Genomic DNA, 19220 nt, shown 5'->3' on the forward strand with positions numbered 1-19220 from the left:
CAGCCAATCACAGCCATCCAGGCTCATCCAGGACCATCGAGGGCATCCGAGACCGTCCATGCCTACCTGGGCTTCCCAGGGCCATCCAGGTCATTCATGTTCAGCCATGGCCAGTCACGCCCCCTCAAGACTACTCAGGGCAGAGTCATCTGGGTCCACACAGCTACAGAGCCACCTAATGCCACCCAGGGCCGTGCATGACCATCCAGGGCCGCCAGTGTCATTCATATATGACCCTCCAGGGTCTCTTATGGTCACCAGGGCCTTTCAGTGTGACTTTTCTGGATCACAACACCTGGAATTTGGAACAGTCACTGACTCTTGGAGCAGAGCAGAGTGGTGAGCAGTCTCTGAGCTGTGCCAGCCTGACTGTGGGGGACAGACGGTCTGGCAGTAGAAGACCTTCCGTTGGTCAGGGAGCCCCTCTCTATTCGAGGTCCTCCCTGGACAAGCACTGTCACGTTTACTTTATCCAGCCCCACGCAGAGTTCTTTTATTTCCACATCCCTTCCCAGCTCTGTGAGGAGGACTGGCTCGGGCTGCAACTCCCACGTGCCAGGCCCTGTCTTGCCTGCTGGTGGCCAGGGCGGAGCACAGCTTTTGCAGGAGTGGCCTGGCTTGCTTTTATGGGTCCAACTGATAAAACCTGAGCTATTCTCATGCTCAGGACACTTCGGTAGAGTTTGCTTTCTACCCTGAAAGCAAAAAGAGAGCACCACCATTCATCTGTGTGTGGATATTAGACACAGGAGTTTAATATCGGAGTGTGGCTGGGCTGCAAGTGACGTGAAGGAGGAACTTGAAGGCCCGTGGCTTCCTGAGGCTGCAGTCGGGGGTGATTTACCCGAAATCCACTCACATGTCACCCCCCTTGGAAGACACGCTTGGCAGCAGTGATGGCAGGACCCACGCGCTCCCTTCGGAAGGCCCTCTCCAAGATGGAACGATCCCGCTCGCCCACTCCTGAGGAGGCGGCAGAGTCCCAGCGGGCTCGCCCGGGGGGCCGAGCCTTCGGGGCTGTTCCGAGGAGCATCACGGAGGGTTTTCCCGGCGGTGAGCTGGCTGTGGATCCGGGCTTGTGATCTTTGGAAGGTGAAAACTCTGCACAGCAAACCCTCAGCTCGAAACTCTGGGAATTCAGAGGGGCTTTTGCTCAAACACTAGGCAGACCCAAGACCGGTGTCCGAAGGGAGGGCTGATCCTTTGGAACCGGCACCACGTGCACAGCCCTCCACCTGGGCAGGCCAGGCTTCTCGACCTTCACAACAGCGACAAGGGCACCACGGGCTGACGGGGCTCCCAGAGCCTGAGGACTTGCCCCACCAGCAGCACCGCACAGCCCCAGAGGCCCCCCCGCCAAAGGCACAGCCTCCTTGCGCCGTGGTCCAGCTGCCCCAAGGGACCTGGGGGCGGGCCGACTCCCCAGGACAGCGGCTGCTGGTGTCGGCCACTCGTCTGGTCACCGGAGTTCTGTCCTCTAGGACCACAGAGCCTCAGGAAGCCACGGGCCTTCAAGTTCCTCCTTCACGTCACTTGCAGCCCAGCCACACGAAATGCATGGTCCTGTTTGCTCTGAGAATGTTCCTGTGACCGCTGTTCACGTGTCACCACATCCTCTAATAAAGTACCATCTGATGCGTTTCTTCCACTGTCTTCCACGGGAACTTCTTTCCCAAGAAGGTGCAGGTCAGTCCCCTCTAACTTTTCCAGTGAAAATACTGATGAAAACTTGACCTGCTCCTCTTTTGTCTGACGCGCAGGAAGCCGAGGCTCAGTGCGAGTCTCAACCACAACACTTAACGTCAGTTTTCTTACATTTCCATTTTTTAAGCATCTTTATATCAACTTGTGTGCATTCTATTTTATCTTAGGCCTCTTTAAATTATTTTTAGAAGGAGAGGAAGTTTGGTAAATCATCAATATCACTGACTACAAAATATAATGAATTATTCTGTATTTGATAAAATGGACCGGTGATGCTGCCACACTGTACACACAAAGGTGGCGCCTGCGGCGGTGACCCTGACAACCTGAGGTGCATTCTCGGACCTCAGCGGAGCACCACAGTCCCCCTCCTCCACCACGAGAGCCAGGTCACTCCAGTGTCCCCAGCGCTGGCTTCAGGAGGAAGAGGGTGTCACAGACAAGCAGTACTCCCAGGACACCAGCTGGAGAACGCATCCCTGACCAAGCAGGTGACCTATTCCTGGTGAGTCACCACGGGTCTCCGAGAAAACAGGAGAGAATTCCTCCCCCGGTGGTCCGAGTGTCTTTAGTGTCTGCTTGGGGGGGGGGGTGCATGCATGTGCACACGTGAATGTGTATGTAAGTGTGTGTGCACTTGTGTATGTGTGTATGAGAGTGCACACTTGTGCACGCATGTGTGTGCACGCGCACCAGAGAGAGAGGTGGGGGGGCGGGGAGGGACAGAGAATGACGGGGCCTGGGGGGGGGGAGGCAGATGCAGACAGAGACGAGGGGCGGGGGAGAGGGCTCTGAGAGCCCTCCTCCCAGGCCCTGTGATGACAGTGGGTGCCGAGGGCCACCTGGGGCCTCTGCAGCTGCGTGCCCACCTGGGGGGCTCTGGAGAGACTGTGCAGGGGACTGTGGATGACGTCTGGCCCCCGAAGGCCCTCACCCTGACCATGGACTTCACAGTCTGGCTTTCTCAGGTGGATCTCAGTGCAGTCAGGCACACGGAGGGGCTCCCAGGTCCAAGGGAGGGAAGGACGGGGGAGCGGGCTCCCTGGAGAGCTGGGCTCTGCTCCCACAGAGGGGACTTTACAGGGGCCCAGACGCACCGACCACCCACTGGAGGACTGGACCACCTCTTAGCTCCACAGAGACCATGAAGGACTTTGTAACTGATGTCTTCATTTACCACGTGTCCCCTAGTCAATGACAGGCGAAAGCACCTGCAATGTTACTGAGTTTTTAAAAAGAGAAAGAAGGAAAGGCAGGCATGTGTATCAGGGTTTCCCGAACAGCGAGGTTTGGCCTCACCAAATGCAAGGGGCAACACCAGCATCCTATCAAGCAGGCGTCCTCTTACCCAGTGGGTGAAACTCGCCCTGAGCAGGCAGGGAGTCCCCTGCCAGGAGCCGCCGCTTTGCGAGTGTTGAACTAGTTGAGATGTCTGCTCTTCACAAGCAAAAGTCCTTGCGCGGATTCCCCGGCCCCCACCGGACACCGCCCTGTGCTGGTTACGCAGAGCTCAGGCTCCACAGTCGACCTGCAGTGATTTGTGATTTCTCTTGATTCCTGCTTACGAGACAGGGTGATCAGGCTCTGGCCGAGGCTCTGGCCGAGACTCTGCCCACGGGGGCCACACGGCACTGCTTCTGCAGCCTCCCTTGGCCATGCACATCCCTCCACATGGATGAGTTTCCAGACCTGGATGAGACCAACCTGGGATGCAGGAGCCTGAATCTAGGGCTGCGACGTGGAGCACATGGTGGAACCTGTCCTCATCTGCCCGGCTCTCCAGGCGCTGCTGCTGCGCTGCTGGGCGAGCTGGCTGCCCCACATCTACTCTCGGGACTGATCCGTGGGCAGGGCTGACCGTCATACCCACTGGAGGCAGGTTTTCCGTAGCAGCCACGTTCATCAGGATTAACTAGTCCTCCGAGATCCTTGGAAATCACTTACCGACGTTTTATAAGCTGGCAGCTTTGTTACGGAAAATTCCTTCTGTGGCAGGACGTACAGCCAGAAATTTACTTCCCTCTGCTGGCCCACAGCCCCGGGGTGGGCGCCCTTTTACTCCCTGAGTCCCTGGCCCGAGCTCTGCCCGCCTGGATGCTTGGGAACAAGGTGGCTTTACTTGGGTTGAGCTTTGGACTCCCTCGTGGGAGGCGGGGGCACAGGGTTACGTCACACCTCACAGCACACTCCAGACTCGAGGGGGTGGCGCTCAGAAATCCGGAGATGAGGACACGGTTTGACACACAGCCTGCATCCTTCCTCAGCAGCCCCCAGGATGGCCGCTCAAGGGGGCGCCACTTCATTTCCAATAGGCGCCTTGATTCTGTGTAAATACTGACCGCATTGCAGGCCCACTGTGGTGCCTGCCCGAGAGATGCTCGCTGCCCCGCGGACCTGAGAGGACAGGGTGAACTCACTGGTCCTGAAGTGTCAGTGTGGGTTCTCAGCCCTCGAGGGCAAAGCCCCCAGCCCCGCTCCCTCAGCCCGCCCTGCTCTGAAGGGATGCTGCAGTCTTCAGCTTCCCGATAGCACCAGAAACCATTCCAGGAACTTACTTGAGCTCCGACTTCTGCGTGCAAATCTGCTCAGGGGACGCCCAGCTCCAGCACCTGGACCCAGAGCTGCCTGCCTCCAGCTGAGCGGCGGGTGGGCTGGGCTGGGCTGGGCGGAGGGCTCTCTGTAGCTCCATTACTGGGGGGCCCAGAATCATTTAGCCTCGGAAAAAACTGCTCATGTCTTCAGATTCCCCAGCAGGCCATTAAGAAGGCAGAAAGCAGTGCCTGGGAGGAGCCCTCATGCCTGGCCAGGCCCAGCGCCTCCGCTGCCTTGAGGGCAATTTTCTCCTCGAGGACTGGCCCCCGCAGCTGCAAGATGCCCTCACTCTTCGGCTGCATCAGTTCCTTCTCAGGGTAAACCCGCTGACGCATCCACGGCGCGTCCATGGGGACCCACCAGGGCTTCCGTTCTCCAAACGCACCGACTTGGCAAGAACTTCTAAGGAAACCCAAAGACTGGGCTTTGCATCGCCGTTTTCTTAACGAAGCCAGCTGTCTAAGCAGGCACCTCCCTGGTCTCTTTGAGGAAATGCCTGAATCTTCCCTGGACCACCGGCTCCTGAGACTCAGGTGTGACCTGGAGGCTGGACTGGGGGTCAGAGAAGTCTGGGATTGAATCGCCCTGTCCTTGTCCAGATGATGACAGGGTGAGTTACTCCAGCCCCTGACCCCCAGCGCCTGCATCTACAGACAGCACCTGGGGCCAGGGGACCACGGACGGTCAGCAGACACCAGCTCACCACCTGGACTCAGCATGAGCTGTTTGCCTCACGCGCTGGGGCATCATGTTAGCAGCCTGGACAGCTCAGTGAATAGCCAGACGGTTGGAGAGATGACAGCTACAGAGACAGATGACAGGTACTGGGTAAGCAGGTACAATATGGTCGGTGGGTGGGTGGGTGGGTGACAGATAGCTGGGTGACAGATGGTAGGTGGATAGACGGGTAGACTGATGGGTGGCTGTGTGGATGACAGGTGGACAGACAGTGTGACGGGTGGACAGTGTCCTCCAAAATTTGTTTGTTGCTGTTTTAACCCCCAGTTTTTCAGAATGTGGACTTATGTGGAAGCAGGGTCCTTACAGAGAAAATCAAGTTAAAGTGAGGCTGTCAGGGTGGGCCTGAGCCCAGGGTGACTGACGTCCCTGGGGAAAGGGCCAGAGACACATGCAGGGAAGACGTGAAGTCACGGGGAGAAGGCCGCCAGCCACGGCCCACGGGTAGCGTCCTGGACCCTCTCCCAGCCCTCAGAAGGGATCGCCCCCGACCCCCTGACTTCACCTCAGAACTTCAAGACAATGACCCTGCTGTTGAAGCCCCTCGGCTTGTGGCACTTTGTACGGTGGCAGAACAAACCAGTGCAGATGGACGGACGGACAGCTGACCGAGGAGAGACGACAGATCAACAGGGGAGTGTTTCATCTTTTCTACCATTTAGCACTTTGACCAAATAACATCACTGCTGAATGACAGCATGGCCTCCCTGGAGGCCAGGGAATGCACCCCCGAGTGCTCGGGCCTTACGGATCTTTAAGGTCGGACCAGAGCCAAAGCAGTGTCTGCACGGGCATGGAGCCCCAGCGAAGCGGGCCCAAAGCTCACAACCCGGGCTCACTCGCTTTGAAAGCGCTCCAGCCACGCCTTGCTCTGTGGCCGCTGGGTGCAAGGGGGCGTCCCCGCTGTTACCTTTCAGTAAGGGGCAGATCTTCCAGACGCCGGCAGCCCCCTCCCTGTTGAACTGCCCGAGGGCCAGCTCCATGTAGAACAGCGGCATCCCGGCAATGACCATGAAGAGCAGGTAGGGGACCAGGAAGGCACCTGGGGGCACGACAGCGGTCAGCTGGGGCCGCGGGCGGTCAGCTGGGGCCGTGGGCGGGCGGCCTGTCCTCACTGCGGCTGCGGCTGCCCTGCCCGGCACGCGCTTGGGCATGGCCATTTTCACCCCAGGGCCCTGTCCCTGTCTCTCCCTGAAGCTCCTGTGTGTCCACCCCACAAAGGAAAGTTGCAGCAGGCATGGGTGAGCCTCCTGACCCAATGCCCGGCCTTGCGGCCATCAGCGCCCCGACACCCCCTGCTGCGGTCCCGGGCACCTCCCACCCCGAGTTACAATTCGTGCGTGGGAGCAGATGACCAGAGGACGCTGCCGTCCCTTCCCCACCTGCCGGGGGCCCGCCCTCGGCCCCTCCCTCTCCCCTGCACAAACGTCTGCCCTCCCGAGTAGTGATTCCTCTGGGATCCGACCCTGCCTGGGGGCTTTCATTCATCTTGAGCCCTGAGTTCAGAACCCAAGCTCTCTGGGGGCAGGAGCTGCCCTGGGGGCTGGAGACTCTCCAGGGAAGCAGCCAGTTCCTCATCAGATCACCAACGTCAGGGGCCCACGGGCTCAGCCTCCTTAAGCCCTCTTGCTCTGTCTCAGATGAAGGGGGCTTTGCACAGCTCTCTTCCGGGGAGGGGGAGTCCAGGAGATGTCTTAGGGCAACTTCTGTATTTGCTCAGGCCTCAGTCTTCTCCCCTCAGGTTGGGGACAGTAATGCCCACCGGCTCACAGGCGCACTGGAAGGCACCCCACCCCAAGGAGGCCTCCAGAGGCCCTCCGATTGTGCGGCAGGGCTGGCTGCCCAGCGGCAGCATTCGGGGAACTCACAGGAACCTGGCACCAACCCAACTGGCTTCTCAACTTGAATATGTTGGGCGACCCTGTGCCACTTCTTAGTTTTCTGCCTGGGATCCAGACATCCTGGTTCTAGAACTGGTTGTTCAGGGACTGGGGGGAGCACGGGAGGGAGACAGGCACGCCTCTGGTGCATCTTGGCTACTCCAAGTTCAAGGGCCTCGGAGCACTTTGCAGACACTGGTCAGTTGGCCAGGTACCATTCTTTGGGCCTTTGAGGATTTTCTTTCCCAGAGTGAAATCATCTTTGGAAACAGAAGCAGAGCCAAGTGCCTCTGACCACCAGCCCCTGCTTCTGCTTTCCTGGCCTCGGTGTCCTCGACTGGAAAGAACAGACAGGCCACGAGATCCCTGAGTCCCACATCCACCCGGGGAAACCTGCACCCTGCTGACGCTACGCTTCTCCAAAGCCCTTCCTCCAGCTGCCCCCTGGCTCCAGCCCCAGGGGAGTGCACGGGGAGGGTAGCACGACTCACCCCCGCCGTTTTTGTAGCACAGGTACGGAAACCGCCAGACGTTGGCCAGGTCCACGGCAAAGCCGATCACGGAGAGGAGGAAGTCGATCTTCTTGCCCCAGGTCTCCCGTTCCTGGGCCTCCTCGGGGGTCTGCGGAGGGTTGACGAGGGTGGAGTTGGTGAGCTGCACCCCATTTTGCTCCTTGACCAGGACCAGTTCCACCGCCTTCGGGCCGGTGGCATTGGGCTCCTTAGCGGGGGCCACGGCAGAAGACATCAGTGCAACAGAGCATCTGCTTTGACTCATGGGCGACCTGGACTCGGGAGTGCGGTGCGCCGTCGCTCTTGGTCTTCAGCCGGCATGAAAATGAACACACACAGGAATGCATCGGTTTAGCAGCCAGGACGGCGATGCGCCGGTGGCCCGATGGAGAGTAAGGCTTTCACAGCTGCTGCTTCGGAGCAGAACAAACACATTCCAGGCCCCTGAGAGGATGCAGCCAGGGATGGGGCTGCTAGGACTGGGCCAGCCCTCCTGGCAGGGCTGGGAGATGGGCTGCGGAAGCTCGGGACAGACACCTGCTCTGCGCCCTCCTCCCCCGGCGCCCTCCCCGTTCCTATCAAAGTGCAAGGCTGCGTAATTTCGAATTTGGTTTTAATCATAACACAAGATGTTACCTCCACCCTCCCCCACAGTGCCAGGCAACAATGTTACAATCCTCGAAGAGTATTCAACAGTGAGACGCCACAACCGTACATATGTGTTCTTTATAGTTGGTGATGAAAGTGAAGAGCAAATTTTTAAAACTAACGTCAGCCACAGGAACTCAGTGATTTAAAGTAACAATGACAATGCTTTCCTTCAAGGAGCGGCTGCACCAACCCTGTCTGCCTGTGGCCCCACCTGGACGTACCTGGTGAGAGCTTCCTGCCAGGCTGCACCTGAGCATTTATAGGACTAGCTCCTGAACTAGCATCTTTACCAGGGAAATTGGCTCTGAGTTATGTTCATGAAACTCTGGGGACTTTAATGCAGGAGAACAGAAGAAATTACACAGTCACAGCCAAGAGCAGGGGGGGCCCTAAAGGCCAAGGGCAGCTGCAAATATACTTCTTCCGGCATTTTGTTTCAACTCTACACACTCGTGCATGCGTGCATGTGTGCGTACACACACACACACACACACACACACACAGGAGCAGAAGGGAGCAGGACGGCAGCAGTAATGGGGTAATTTTCCTCTGCATCCAAGTTTGAACAAAACTCAGAGCACAAGACATCTTCTGCGCGGCTTCTCCGTGACAAACCCGGCAGCACTTTTCTAGGGTGAGTGAAGAGGCCCAGGAGGGGCTTCACCAGAGGAGAGGGTGGGACTGGCTGGCTGTGGGGTCTGCTTGGGGAGGGATGGACTTGAACTGGTGGCAGATCACAGCCTTTTTGCTCTGACAGCGGCCCTCGCAGGCATTGAGGACCTCCTCCCGGGAAACCCCAGGCTGGGCATTTGGGGTGAACCCACACACTCCTGAAGCCGCCACCTCAGAGGCCAGGCTCGGGCACAGAAAGCAGAACGTGGTTCTGAGGAAGCTTGGATCTGCACCCAGAACAGAAACGGAGCTCCGGTCCTTCCCTGCAGGCAGCCTGGACAGCCAGCAACCCCGTGCCCCACCTCATCTCAAAATCAAAGACCAAACCCTGCAAGAGGCAGCAGCTGCCTGGGAAAACCACCCGCGCTGGGTCTGGGGCCGCTCGCCCGGGGCCGCCTCGCCCTGCGCTGCGTCTGGCTCAAGGGCGGAATCAGCCACAGCTGCCGCCCCCGAGTCCATGGCCCGGAAGCCTGGGACAGCCGCCCCCTGCCCGAACCGCTCCCCGCCTGGGGCAGGGCCGGGCCGAGGGCCCACGAGGGGCGCACACCAGCCCCGCACCCCCTCTTGTGTACACGCCTCGCGGCCACAGATCGCCTTAAGATCGCCAATGGCACTGATGCGGGGCGCTGTGCACCTCAACTGTTGGCCACTTTTGGAGACGCCGCCGCCTGCGGGATGTGGCACTCCCGACGGCGCCCGCCCCTGCCAGGCGCTCCTCGGCCGCAGCCTTCGGGATCCGAGTGGGGAGCGGCGCCCTCGAAGGATGTGCGGGGGACGCCTGCGGAGGGAGCGGCCCGGCCTCACCTGCGTGCCCGGCCTTGGCTCTGCCTGGGATCCCACCGCCGATCGTCCACCAAAGCTCCTTCTCTGGTCCCTCACAGCTCCGGGCTCTTATCTTGTCGCCGGGCCGCCCCGCCCGCCAACGGGGGCGCCCACCCGCCCTGGCTCCGCCTACGGGCCGCCCTGGGTGGGCGGGGGACGAGCTCGGCCCCGCCCCTGCACCCCGCCCCCGGGACCTGGACCGCAGGGTCGAGGCGGCGGCGCCAGTCCGCTGCCAGCAGCGCGCTCTGCCCGAGGCCTTGTGCCTCCCGGAGCCCGGGGCGCGTGGCAGCGGGAACACCTCTGGGTCCCAGGCCCCGAAGGACCCAGACGGGAGGTTCTCCGTCTCCGCCCCACCTCGCCTGCATCCCCCCAGGGCTGCCTTTGGGGGCTGCCTCGGCCCACCCACCGCTCCGCCCAGTGAGGCCCGGGAGGAGCCGCAGGCTGCGGGAGGGAGCTGGGCAGCGGGCGCGCGGGATCCCGCCGAGCGGAGCCGGTCTTGCCGATCCCTCCCCCGTGCTCCCACCCCCCACCATGCTGTCCCCAGACATTTTCTCCACTGTGGCCGCCCCTCCCGACGGCTGGCGCCCTGGGGACGTCTCCCGACCTGCGATCTTGCTCTCTTACTTGGAGTTGGAGGGGGAGCCAAGCGGCCAGGATGCCAGTCCGGTGCCTGGTGTCCTGTCCTGTTTCTAGCTGATGACACGACCCCTGCCCCTGCCCGGATGGACGGGCTCAGACCCCGCCCAGTCTGGCTATCTCTTCTCCCACTGTGCACCCAGGTCTCTGGGCGTCGAGGTACCAGATTGTCGCTTGGATCTGGGCTGCGGAGACGTGGGTCCTTCTGTGGCCACGTGAGCAGGGCCTGGTCTCCGTTAAGCTCGGGGCAAGGAGCAGAGGGTCCCCGTGCATTGCCACATCGAGTGCTAATGGATTGGAACCAAGGGGCAGGAGTCACACTCGCTCTGGAGAACGATTTCTGTGGACGGGCCTGGTGAGCCCGGCGTCAGCACCGGCTCTGGGAGGAGACTGACTGGAGTCTTTGCAGAGACGCCCCTGGCAGGACTGGGCCCTCACCACACAGCGGAGTGGCGTCCTCCGGCCACCAAGCCGGCCCAGGACCCTCAGGTGCAGACCAGCATCAAGGTAGGTAGGTGGCTGTCCTGGCTCTGCACGTCGAGGGGGGCCTGGCGACCAAGCCTGGGGCAGTCACCTCCCCACCCCGACCCCCACGTATGCTTTGATTTTCTCGCTGTGCATTTGCTGCGAGGCGGGGCCCACATGTGTCCCCACTCTCCACCCTGCTCAGCAGTGTCACAGATGCAGTGTCCCTCTGCCAGGGGTCCACAGAGCACCTTGGCTTCTCGTGCCCCGGCCTCCCACCACCTGGGCCTTATCCTGAGGCCACACCTCGCTGCCTCTCCCACAGCCTCCTGACTGGGGCGGGGGGGCTGGCACCGGGGGGAGCTGGCAGGGACTGCTCTTCCAGGCTGCGGGCTGAGTGAGGACCCCGCGGGGGAGCCCACGACCCAGTGCCTCGGTCCCTCTGGCCGCCGTAACACATACCACGGACTGGGAAGCTTAGGATAACGGAAATCTATGTGGCAGTGCTGGAGGCTGGAGGTCAAGTCCTCATGTGGCAGAAGGGACGTTCAAGTGCTCTGGGGCGCCTGTTACGAGAGTATCGGCCCCGTTCCTGGGGACCCAGTCCTCGTGACCTCCCAGGGCCCACCTTCCAGCACCGCTGCACGAGGGTTAGGATTTCAATAGACATTTTGGGGACGCATACTCAGAGAAGTGACAGGGGTTTCAGAAGATGGTGGCGAGCCACCTTGCATCTGCGCTGCCCCAGGGGCTGTCACAGCAGGCTGCCTCTCCCCACACTGCTCCTCAGTGTGGGTTTCAAGGAAAAAGAGCAGCCCTGCATTTGAGGGGCAGGAACACAGGGCGGGAGGGGCGAGCTCTGCCATACGTGCTGAAAGCACACACACTGGACGGAGACACCTGGGGAGGAGCTGAGTCCTGGGAGCAGCCGAGGCCCCTGCCCAACGTGCAGGAAAGAGAGAGCGGGGGTCGGGGGAGCACGGCAGGGCAGCCTCCCCGTCCAGGTGCAGCGTGGACCCAGTGGAGGATGTTGGCCTGGGCACAGGTGAGACAAGTGCAGCCTGGGCCCTCCAGCCCTGCTGACCCCCACCTCTAACCGCGACTCAGAGGAGCCCTGGGGGTGTTCGTGACCAGGGAGGTGTGCTGGCAGCCTGGCTGCAGGAGAGAGATTGCGAGCCGCCTGCTCCATCAGAACCCTGTGGTTAAGAGCTGGTTAAACCACAGCCTTCGAGCTCTTGGAACTTTGCCCCAGACTTGTCCTCAGCATGGCTGCCGTGGGCTGGGAGCCCTGGATGGGTGAAGGCAGAACTCAGGGCATCATCCTGCTCACCCTCAGGGCAGTTGCTCACCGTCTGGGGGGACTGGCTGCAGCTGCAGAGCTGGGGGAGGGCCGGCGGGGCAGGTGGCGGGAGAGTCCCGGGAGAGTCCCCTCAATTCCAACCAAAGTTCTAGCTGGCTTTTTTGAAGTTGGTTCTAAAATGTGTATGGACCTAGTGGAGCCAAAACAATGCTGGAAAAGAACAAGACTGGAGGACATAGGAAATGTCTTGTAATCCCAACATCCCAGCAAAACATCTTATCTTCTGTCGTTATCTTGCCATTCGTGTCCTTGCTTCACAAACAGCTTTGTTGGGTTGTGACTGGTGTGCAACACACTGCACATGTGTCAGGTGCACTATTTGGTAAGTCGTCTGTGTGGCCCCAGAACACGCTGAGGGCACCTCTTGCACTGTCCTCTTGCCCCTGCGTAGTCTGCCTTTGCCCACCCCAACCCACAACCGCTCAACTGCCCGCTGTCAGTTCGCTCATTCTTCCTAGAACTTTATGTAAATGGAACTGTTTGGGGATCTTTTCTCTTCCACTCAGCCTATTTGAGATGAATGTATGTTGTTGCACAAGTCAGTGCGTTCCTTTTCAGTGCTGAGTAGTACTCCATCACATAGATAGAGCGCAGTCTATTTATCCATCCACCTGCCGATGGGTGTTGGGCTCTTACAAGTAAAACTGCCGTGAATATTTGCACATGAGTCTTTGCAAGGTGTGTGTTCGTTTCTCCTGAGTGGAGACTTACTTGGGCAACGGCTGGGTCATTTGGTGGATGTATGTTTACTTGCTATTAAAAGCTGTCAAATTGTTCTGCCAAGTGGTTGCACTTTTGACATCTCCACAAACAGGCTGTGAGCTTCCATTGCTCCATGTCCTCCTCAGCACTTAGCATGGCCAGTCTTTTTAGTTTGAGTCTTTCTAATAGGCGTGTGGTAGTGCCCCATTTTCCCAGTGACCAGCGTGTCTTGGCTGCTGTTCACGTGCGTGGTGCCATCAGGGTAACTTCTCGACTAGTGTATGTTCAAATCTTTTGCACATTCAAGTTGTTTGTTGTATTATTACTGAGTTTTGAGTGTTCTTTGCCTGTTTTAGATGTACGTTCTTTCCACGTCTGATGGCTGCTTTGCAAACATTTTCCCCCAATCTTATAGTCTTTTCATTCTCTTGAGTCTTTTGAAGAACAGAGTTGCTCATTTTGATGAAGTCCAACTTACTGATTTGTTCTCCTTTATGAATCCTGCTTAAATTGAGACACTTTTACTTAACCCGACGTCACAAACATTTTCTCCTGAGTTTTCCTTTGAGAGTTTTAAAAATTTAGGCTGTACAGTTACGTATATGATTCATTTTAAATTAACCTGGTGTAAGGCAGAGATCAAAGTCCTTCTCTTCACATGTGAATGTCCAGTTGTTCCAGCATCATTTGTTGAAGAGACACCCTTTCTCCTTGGAGCGGCCTTGGCACCTTTGTTGAAAAATCATGACCATATGCTGAGGGTTTGTTTCTGAGGCCTCTGCTTCGTTGATCTATTCATTTATGATCGTCGGTGCCATTGGCTGGCATTTTGGTGCCAATACCATGCTTTCTGCGGATGAATTGTGTCCAGCATGCCCTCACCCCTAACGTGACTGTCTGGAGGTAAGGTCTGCAGGAGGTCATTAAGGGTGAATGAGGTCATCAGGGTGGGGCCCTATTCTGATAGGACTGTGGTCTTCCACGAAGAGGAGCCCCTCTCCTCTCTGTCTCTGTCTCTCTCTTTCTCTGCTGCGTAAGGACACAGCCAGACTGCGTCGGTCTGCGAGCAGGGAGAGAGCGCACGCCGGAAGCCGGACTGGCCAGTATCTTGATCTGACGCAGCCCCAGGACTAAGCAGAACTCAGTCTCTGCCGTTTGAGCCCCCAGCCGGTGGTGGTTTTTGTCATGGCAGCCTGAGCTGACTAGTGCACCACCATCATGGTTACTGTGGTTTCTAACACCCCTTCAGGTCAGGGGATGTCTTTCAAAGTTGTTCAGGTTATTCTAGGGCCTTTGCATTTTTATGCAAATTTTAAAATTAACTTTCCAATTTCCATGCAAAAAAGCCTGCTGGGATTTCTTCAGGTGGAGGCGCTCATTGACTTGTGACCGTCACTATTTTTTTTCTTCTTATCCTTTTTCAGTTTAGACCTTCAGTGCTATTAGTCCCCCGCAAGCTCTGCTGCAGCTGAATTCCATACAGTTGATACATTGTTTTTGTTTTCAGTCAGTTAAAAATTTTTAAATTTCTCTTTTGCTTTCTTCTTTGACCCACTAATATTTATACATGTTAATTAGTTTCCAGATATTTGAGGGCTTCACGAGTGTTTTTCTTTATTTTATTCTTCTCTGAATGTATTTCTTGCGTTGATGTCTAAGTGGTTTGCCTCTTCTGAGAGACCATACTTCTGTCGCGTGGGTCCTTGTAAGCTCATCGCGACTCACTTTATTGTTCAGAGCATGATCACGCTTGGGAAGGTTTTCTCGTGCTTTTGAAGAGACCGTGTGTGCTGTTACTGCTGGGTGAACGCTGTGTAACCCTCGCAGAGGGCAAGTTAGTTCGCGTTGTTTCCCTGCAAAGCCCCCGCCCCCTTGCCCGCTTGGTCGCGGCCGCGGGGAGAGGCGCCAACAGCTCTGTGCACAGGAGGGTGGGCGGCCTCATAGGGCCTGTGGTTCCGTCGTCTTTTCTTCATTCACGTGGAGGCTCGCTGATGTGTCTTAGGGCTGTGTCTCCTGGGGCCTGAATTCTTGTCATGAAATGACCTTGCTCGGGCCCGCTAACCAGCTCTGAGGGACGCTCACCCCTCCTTCTTCTGATGGCGCGGGTGCCGCCCTTCTCCTTTGGCCAGCTGGTGTCCACCTGACGCCTGCTCCTTGTAGGCCTCGTGTGCTCAGGTCTCGCTTTTGTATCCGGCCTGATGATTTCCGCGGATCACTGAGGCCGTCCAACCGTGTGCGGCAGGTGCGGTGCTGGCGCGGCTGGGTGGAACGCACCGTCTGCTGCAGTGCATCCTCTCCCCTGCACCACCACCGCCGCTGCTGCCCTTCAGACTGAGGGTTTTCTTCTTGAGTCCCACGTTCTCCCCACTTTGTTGGACCCTTAGCTACACCTCTCTGTCGTGTTATTTTGGTGTCTCCTTCAAGTGGCATCACACTGATGCACACGTCATTAGGACACACGAGGGGCACTCTGTTTACCGCTCCTGCTGCCTTGCCATTGCTGTCCAGGTGCCATGAGCCCCAGAACACACCACCCGCTTTGCTTTGGACAGTCAGTCATTGCTGAAAGAGACCTGAGTAATGCAGGAAGCCGTGTTGACAGCCGCCCTTGTGACTGTCGTGTCTGCGCCCCCTCGCCCCCCGTGTGGATCCGGATTTCAAAGTGGAGTCACTGCCCTCCTGCCTGAAGGACTCGCTTTCACACTGTGCGGTGAGGCCTACTGGCCAGTGGTGTATTCTTTCAGCTTTTGTGTCTGGAAACATCTGTATTCCTCTGTCTTGAAAGGTATTTTTGCTGGGTGAGGATTCCAGGCTGGCTGTGCTCTTTTCCTCTGCAGACTCGGCAGACGCTGACTTCTGGCTTCTGTTGTCTGTGAAGAGAAATCCGCTGCGTCTCCCTGTTCTTCTGTGTGAAGTGTGTCCTTTTCCTCTGGTTTTTGGCTTTCTCTTTGTTTTAAGCAGTGGGTTTCGATGCACCTGATGTAGTTTCCTCCACGGCTCTTGTGCTTGGAATTCACTGAGCTCCTCGGATCCACGGGTTTACAGTTCATGCCGCATCTGGGGAAGCGTTTCTTCACATACTTCTCTGTTCGCCCTTTCCCTGTGGGAGCCGCGGCAGCGCGTGCGTCGGGGGGCGTGAGGCCCCGCAGCTCGCTGGGGCTCAGCTCAGCTGCTTGTCTCTTTTCTCTGTGCTGTTCTGAATAGTTTCCACTGCTGTGTCCTCACGTGCACTTGCTGTCTCTTCTGTGGTGTCGAATCCACCCTCAAGCCCAACCCGGGCAGCTTGCGTTGCAAACATCATGGTTATCATCGACAGAGTCTGCGTGTGTGCTATTTAAAAGACACCTTTCACGTCTCAGCCAAGCACCATCGATCTCGCTCCTAGCGGGCTTTTGAACGAGAGGGGCCCAGGTATGCTGCACAGGGACTATCAATGCCATGGCCAGACTCACTTCTGGGTCTGGCTGTGTGGCCTACGCGTCTTCTTTCCCGCTTGTCTTGCCTCCGGTGGCCTCTGGCTGGGTCTGAGGGGTTGTAAGCTTTCCTCTCTGGGTGCTGGACGGCTGTGTTCCCCTGAATGTTCTGGAACCTTGGGCCGTAGGTTAGTTGCTCCCAGAGGGTTGGTTGTCCTTTCAGGTCTTGCCTCTAAACTTTGTTTGGCGGGACCGGAGTTGGGTTTGGGTTTGTGGAGGGGTTACTTTTTCTTCACAACTCAGGCAAACCCCTCTGCGTTTCCATCTGTGACCTCTTTTGGGACGAAGGGCGAATCCAGTCTCTGTTTTGCCATCTTGACTAGAAGCAAAATTGTGGACTAGTTCACTCTAAGTTTAAAAGAATTACCCAGAGCCGGAGCGGCCCTTGGCAATCACGGGGCAGAGGCTGGCCGCGCTGCAGCCCTCGCGCTGCTCTGCCCCCGGGCGGACACCTGCCGGCTCCTGTGCGGCTGGCGGGCTGGGGAGCCCGGTCCTGCCCCTGGAATGTGGGGAGCTTCGTCTCAATGAGGGAGCGTACTTCGTGTGATTTAAACATTTTAAGATGTCTTGAAATTTACTCTCTAGCCAAGCATAGAGTCTGATCAACTGCTTTATGTGCTCGTTTAATGGCCATTCAATGTGGTAAACGGCGTTGGTCACATTTTCCATATAATTGTGTTTCTTTCCCTGGTGGTTCTACTGATCACGGAGAGAAGTGTGTTAAAATCTCCAGCTCTGCTGATTTGTTTATTTCTCCTTTTCATTCCACCCCTGTTTGCTAAATGTATTTTAAGCTGTCGCGAGGGACGCGCGCCTTTAGCTGGACTGAACCTTCTATCGCTCAGTGTTTGTCTACACTGCGATTCTCCTCGTCTTAAAGGTCACTTTGTGTGGTTTAATCTTGCTACACCAGCCTTTTTGTGGTTACGTCTGCATATTATATTTCCCCCCTTTTTTTTAAACTTTCAGGGTGTGTTTAAACGGCGTGCAGCCGGGTTGGTGGCTGTGGCTCAGTCTGGCCTCGCAGCTGTCGTCTAGGAGTTTTAGTCTGTGTTTCGTGCAGTTACTGGCAGGGCTGGATTCAGGTCTTCCCTTTGCTGATCAGTTTGAGTGAAATTATAATTTTAAAAATCCCATTTTATTTCTACTATTGGCTTATTAGTCATACCACTACGTTTTTATTGTGTTTTCTCTGGGAGACTTAATACACTTTTACCCGTGCACCATCTGCCTTCAAATCACACTAGCCCCTCTGCACAGCCTGCTCTCCACGTGGGCTCCTCTTAGCCTGGCCCCGTGATATGCCCTTTTCCTCTGCCTGCTTTTGTCCTTTTTCTTTTTAATTGCAGGCTAGTTGGTTTATTCTCTGGCTGCTTTCACTGCCAGGGACTCCCAGGATCTTGTGCGACCTGCTTCGCTGCGTTTCGGTCATGAGTTTCCTACTAAGCTGCCTGGGTGTCTGTGCTCATGGACCTGGGGGAGCTCTGGCCAACATCTTGCCCAGTAGTTTTCCTGTCCTGCCCTCCCCTCCGCTGGGACTCCGGTCGCCGTGGCAGGACGCTTGGTGTTTTTTCAGTCAGGTCTCCTGTTGGTCTGTGCTTTACTGGGGCGGCGCGTTGCCCCGCACAGGCTCGTGGCATTTTCTCCGAGTGTGTGTCTCGGGTGGCCCTGTCCCAAGTGTGCATGTGGTGGGTGGGGCCTGCCTCTCCCCCCAGAGAGCCCAGTGTGACAACGTGGCTGCGGAAGGAGGGACTGGGGTGAGTCCCAGATCCTACACCGGAGTCGAGTGACCAGGAACAGCCCAGGCCGGAGGGGGACGTGGCTGGACCCCCCTTGTCAGATGCCGGCCCAGGACTTGGCTCCCGATGCGGCCCCCTCCCTGGGCGGCAGCACGCCTGGCTGGGCCCTCCTGCCAGGAGGGGAAACGCTTGTCCTCGTTTTAACACGCCGTTCCAGGCCCGGACCTGCCGTCTCTGCCTCTGAGCCTCCGCCAGCAGCACCTGCAGGCGCAGCGAGCGGCTGGCTCCCGTTGCCGCCTCGTGTTATGTCACGGAGGGGTGAACTTGACAGCACAGGGAAGCCTGACGCTCTGACCAGGCCCCCACCCCGAGAAGCAGCTGGCCCGATGACGTCGAAGCTTCAGTGAGGGGGTCCGTCCTAACATGGTGATCTCCACCACACTTTGAGGGTGCTTCCCAGCAGAACACAGGGCTGTGACCCCCAGGGCTGGAGGGTGGCTTGTGTGACTCTGTGTCTGCGAGCATTCCTGGCATCCCTGCACGGCCCTCGTCTGCAGGACACAGGGTCCCGCATAAACCCTGAGGGGCTGGTGCGCTTTGCTTTTGTGCAGAAGCTCCAGCACCCTCTCCATCCCTGTGTGTGCGCCTGGCGGGGCCCCAGGACAGGGCTGCGCTGTCAGACTGGGGGCCGCCCGAGAAGAGGCGGGTGAGGAGGAACTGTTTGCTGACCCGAATCTCGGGGCACGGAGCAGCCACCGCCCTGGCCCCACCACCAACGCCCGGAGGCTGCCCTCCAGTCCTCCAGCGGGGAGTTGGGAATGACCAGACCCCGGCTTCGCTTTCGCCTCTTCCTTCACTTAACAACAGGAGAACGATTCAAGCAATACACAGGCAATGCCCGTTTACTATGTCAGGAACAGCAAGTGCCTGTGAGCACGAAGGAGGTAAACAGCTCGGCTCGGGGCACACGCTCCGCTCCGGCCCGGCGGGGTCCGCGTGCACGCGCTCCCTTCACCAGCCTCCCCGAGCTGTCGCGGGAACAGCGCCCCGAGTGCCACTAGATCCCGAAGCCGTGGCCGCGTACGCAGCTCGCCTCTCTTATCCGGTTTCGGGGATTAACACGTCAGCTCTTCCTCCTACGTCTATTTCTACACCCTTCGCTGATTTAAGAGGGGGGCTGAGTGCGAGGCTGACGTTTCTCTCTGCTCCACAAAGCTTGTGTTTAAGGCGTGTGTGTGACACGGAGAAGCTGCAGAAGCCAACGCTCCAGGTCG

The 19220-nt window shown here is 57.8% G+C and overlaps 1 protein-coding gene across 1 annotated transcript in view; it reads right to left on the bottom strand.

Moving 5' to 3' along the window:
* SLC6A3 (solute carrier family 6 member 3) overlaps positions 1–7691 on the bottom strand; it is a 33696-nt gene extending 26005 nt beyond the window's left edge. Inside the window, exons 1-2 of the mRNA XM_032469511.1 lie at positions 7406–7691; positions 5945–6076 (exon numbers count right to left, since the gene is read on the bottom strand). Of these exons, the coding sequence (XP_032325402.1) occupies positions 5945–6076; positions 7406–7691 (418 nt within the window). The remainder of the gene's footprint in view (positions 1–5944; positions 6077–7405) is intronic.
* Between the last annotated feature and the right edge of the window lie 11529 nt (positions 7692–19220).

Source organism: Camelus ferus, chromosome 3, assembly GCF_009834535.1.
Source record: "Camelus ferus isolate YT-003-E chromosome 3, BCGSAC_Cfer_1.0, whole genome shotgun sequence".
In the NCBI taxonomy this organism is placed as follows: domain Eukaryota; kingdom Metazoa; phylum Chordata; class Mammalia; order Artiodactyla; family Camelidae; genus Camelus; species Camelus ferus.